Source organism: Pelecanus crispus, chromosome 6 (genome assembly GCF_030463565.1).
Source record: "Pelecanus crispus isolate bPelCri1 chromosome 6, bPelCri1.pri, whole genome shotgun sequence".
NCBI lineage: Eukaryota > Metazoa > Chordata > Aves > Pelecaniformes > Pelecanidae > Pelecanus > Pelecanus crispus.
Window position 1 is genome coordinate 38,291,473 of NC_134648.1, and position 3,285 is coordinate 38,294,757.

At 38.9% G+C, this 3,285-nt stretch overlaps 1 protein-coding gene across 1 annotated transcript; it reads left to right on the forward strand.

Annotated features, from left to right (window-relative positions):
* Window positions 1-298: 298 nt before the first annotated feature.
* On the forward strand, window positions 299-2,215 carry LOC104030467 (formin-1-like). The gene has a single exon (XM_009482177.2). The coding sequence runs from the start codon at window positions 299-301 to the stop codon at window positions 2,213-2,215; it is 1,917 nt and encodes a 638-aa protein (XP_009480452.1).
* Window positions 2,216-3,285: the final 1,070 nt, after the last annotated feature.

A 3,285-nucleotide genomic window follows, 5' to 3' on the forward strand; every position in this document is an offset into this window, starting at 1 on the left:
TTATGACTCCAACTATGAGCGTTAGCAATGTCATCCTTCTTGTGTCAGATTTTTCAAGGTAGAAGATTGGTATCAGAAAATACCGAGAGAAGATTGTGCTTCTGCAGGCTTGTTATTTGTCATATTAAATTTGCCATAATGAAGTTGACAGGCTTCTCTTTATTTTTTCCAGCAGACAATATTATTGTTGAAGATTAGTCAGATGCCTTCCGTCCATTCCCTGCCTCACATGCTATGTCATGCAAGCTTTGAAACACTTAGCACATAATTTAAACGAATGACTAATTTGGCAAGCATAATGGAAGGCACGCATACTATCCTTCAGTTGCACAAACCCATTATGGAGCTTTGTTACATCAGCTTCTATCTTCCAGAGGGAAAAGTCAGAGGATTTACTTACAAGGGCTGTGTAACTCTGGACAGAACCAGTAAACGTTTCTGTAGCTGCTATCAAGTAAGGGAGAGGTTAGAGATGGAGCTGAGAGAACAGCCATATGAAAACTTTGGAGATACTATTTTCATGCAAACTACCACTAAAGACATGCTCATTGAACTGTACAAACTAACTACTGAAAAGGAAAAACTGTTTTCCAGTCTTTTGAGATCACATCATATTCTGGGCCTTAACACAGGACATCAGGAGGGAAAGCAACAGGATGTTTCTAGAGTCCCGAAACTTAAAGGAGATGATTACTCCAATTTTATACATCAGCAAGATTTCTTTCCGAGTTCCACAAATAGAGACAATTTGAATCACAAAAAAATGAGAAAATATAGAAGGAAAGACGGCTTTGAGGAGTTTAGACACCGGAAAGGGGGAAAAAAGATATATGAACAACATCTTTCTTTATTGAGTGTGCAAGACACGCAACTGGAAAATAAGATGACGCTCCCCACAGGATTTCCTGCCAGGAGTTTTCCCAATTCCTTTTCTGCCTCCAGTTCACTAACAGTAAAAGGTAAGGATGGTTTACCAGTAGACAGTAGTATACAACCAGAAAGGTGGGTAGAAGAGGGATATTTTCTTGAGCGCAACAAAGCTGCGAAACTGGATGCTGACTTACCAAGTTCTAGCTCAAAAGACGACGACATGGTCGCAGTTGAACTAGTGGATAATGGAGAATGCATTCCTGAAGTTACAAAGGTACAACAGAGTATCGCTTCGGTAAAGTTATCTCAGGACGGTCTATCTAACAAACTTGAGACATTAAGTAGATCTGCAGCTGCTAAAAGCTTGAAAAGTAGCAGGTATACTGAGCTGGTGTGCAAGGAGAAACCAGGAATCACAGTTGTTGCTGAAGTACAGGATTCGGAAGCTTGTATTAAAAAAGTTGCCAAGCCCCCTGCAGAGTCTCTACCTGATTTTCACAGAGATAAAGAAACCATTTCTGCTGTTCTCACAACAGTACATAATGAGTTTGTATCAAGAACTGATGTATACTCCATAGATGAAGCTGCTGGGGACTCTAAAAACACTGTGTTGCAGGAAAAGGAGCAAGACAGCTGCGGTTTGCAGTACAAAGCAGAGAGAGTGCACATTACTGATGAGTCATGCAACCTTGTGGGAGCAGTCAATAAAGCTCTTCTGAAAGTTATACGGAGCGACAGTTTAGATGAAGCTGCAGAATGGAAGAGACTGCAACAAATTACAAGAGTAGACAGAAATCTGCCAGGCTCAATATATGAGAAAAGAACCACGGTATCCCGGGGAAGCAGCAAGCATTTATTTTTGAACCTGCCTGTAAATGGAAGTCCTGGTATTTCTCAGACAAGTAATAATCTTAAACTGGAAGAGAAAAGGCTGCATTCACCCTCGTTAGTTGCAGTGAGTAATGGTTTTAGTAATTCATATCAGCTATCTAATACACAGAAACAAATGTCACCTATTCCTTCTCCGTTATCTTCAAGACTGCCTAGCCCCCAGCTGCATCATCGGATTCTCCCATTACCAACACAGAACACCGAGGACGAATCTATGTTCAGTGACTACGGCAGTGGGATACATGGTGCTATAAACCTCTCTTTCAGTGATTTGGAGCCACAGTTTTATCTCAAGTTTTCTGAACCTGGAGAATCGGGATTTGCTACCAGACAACCAGGACTACATCAGAATGCAACTGCAGGGCATTTTGCAAAGCGTGCTGTACAAGAAAAATTAACTACTCGGACGCAGCAGAATTTCTGTCCAGGTCAGTCCTATTTCATACATTTTTAAACTAACAGAATCAGCAACCATGAAAGTCTTGGAGTGGTTTTTTTAATACTAGCCTTTACAATAAATAGTAAGTTTGCAATGAAAATATTTTTCACTACTTAAGGATTGAGTGAAAAGTTGTTGAATTTTTTAGACAAAAGTTATAGCTATATAAGATCCTTTCAGATGCATTTTTTATGTCAGCTTATATTCAGTCCTGTTGTTAGTGAATGACCTCTTAACCAAAGTTAATTAAATATTTTTCTATATAAAATGAAAAAAAGTTCATATGCTTATTCTCCTGCTTTTCCTGTGCTGTGTTCTAGTCTGTCAAAATGTTATGATAACATTTATTATCCAAAATTTTCTTTTTAGTTTGTTTGGTTTAACTGATAGCATATTGTCTGGGCAAGCTAATTTACATTGCCTTAAGTATAGGACTGGTGCTTTGACCATTTAGCTACAAGAGGTTGATGTAAATTCTGTAACAACAAAAGGCTTGTTTTTAAAAGGATTGCATGCAGGAGTCACGTTACAATGTATTTAGTACAGTGCATGGGTTTATTTATAAATATATACTGTGAATATAAAAATGCATAAATATATGGCATACTGAATAGCTGTGTTTGTTAGTTGCAACATCAACATTTATACTCTTCATTTTTCCTCTAAGAAGCAGGAAGGCTGGAGGACCTAATTCTACAGTGGTCTAGGTGTGGCTTAGACTGGTCCCCATGTATTATAGGAAGGGCTGACAGTGCAAAATGACATGATTTCACTATAAAAGGGCAAGAGGTAATTTGCAGCCTTATTGCTTTTCATGGAAAATAGGATAATTTTCTATAGTCTCAAAGTAAAAGGGAAACTAGAAAAAATATGGAAAAACCCCATTGATACCTGTATTTCTTAGTATTTACATAGACTTGAGCCTCTTGTGCGATACGTCTTCCCGCTCCCACCCCTGCTTCCTTCTAAAGTGTGTTTGGGTCTCTTGCCATACCTTTGGCTGATTCAGCTCACTAAAATGGCACAAAAATATTCTCTCTCTTTTTTTGGGGGGTGGGGGTGGTGGAGGGTAGCCTGCCATTTTA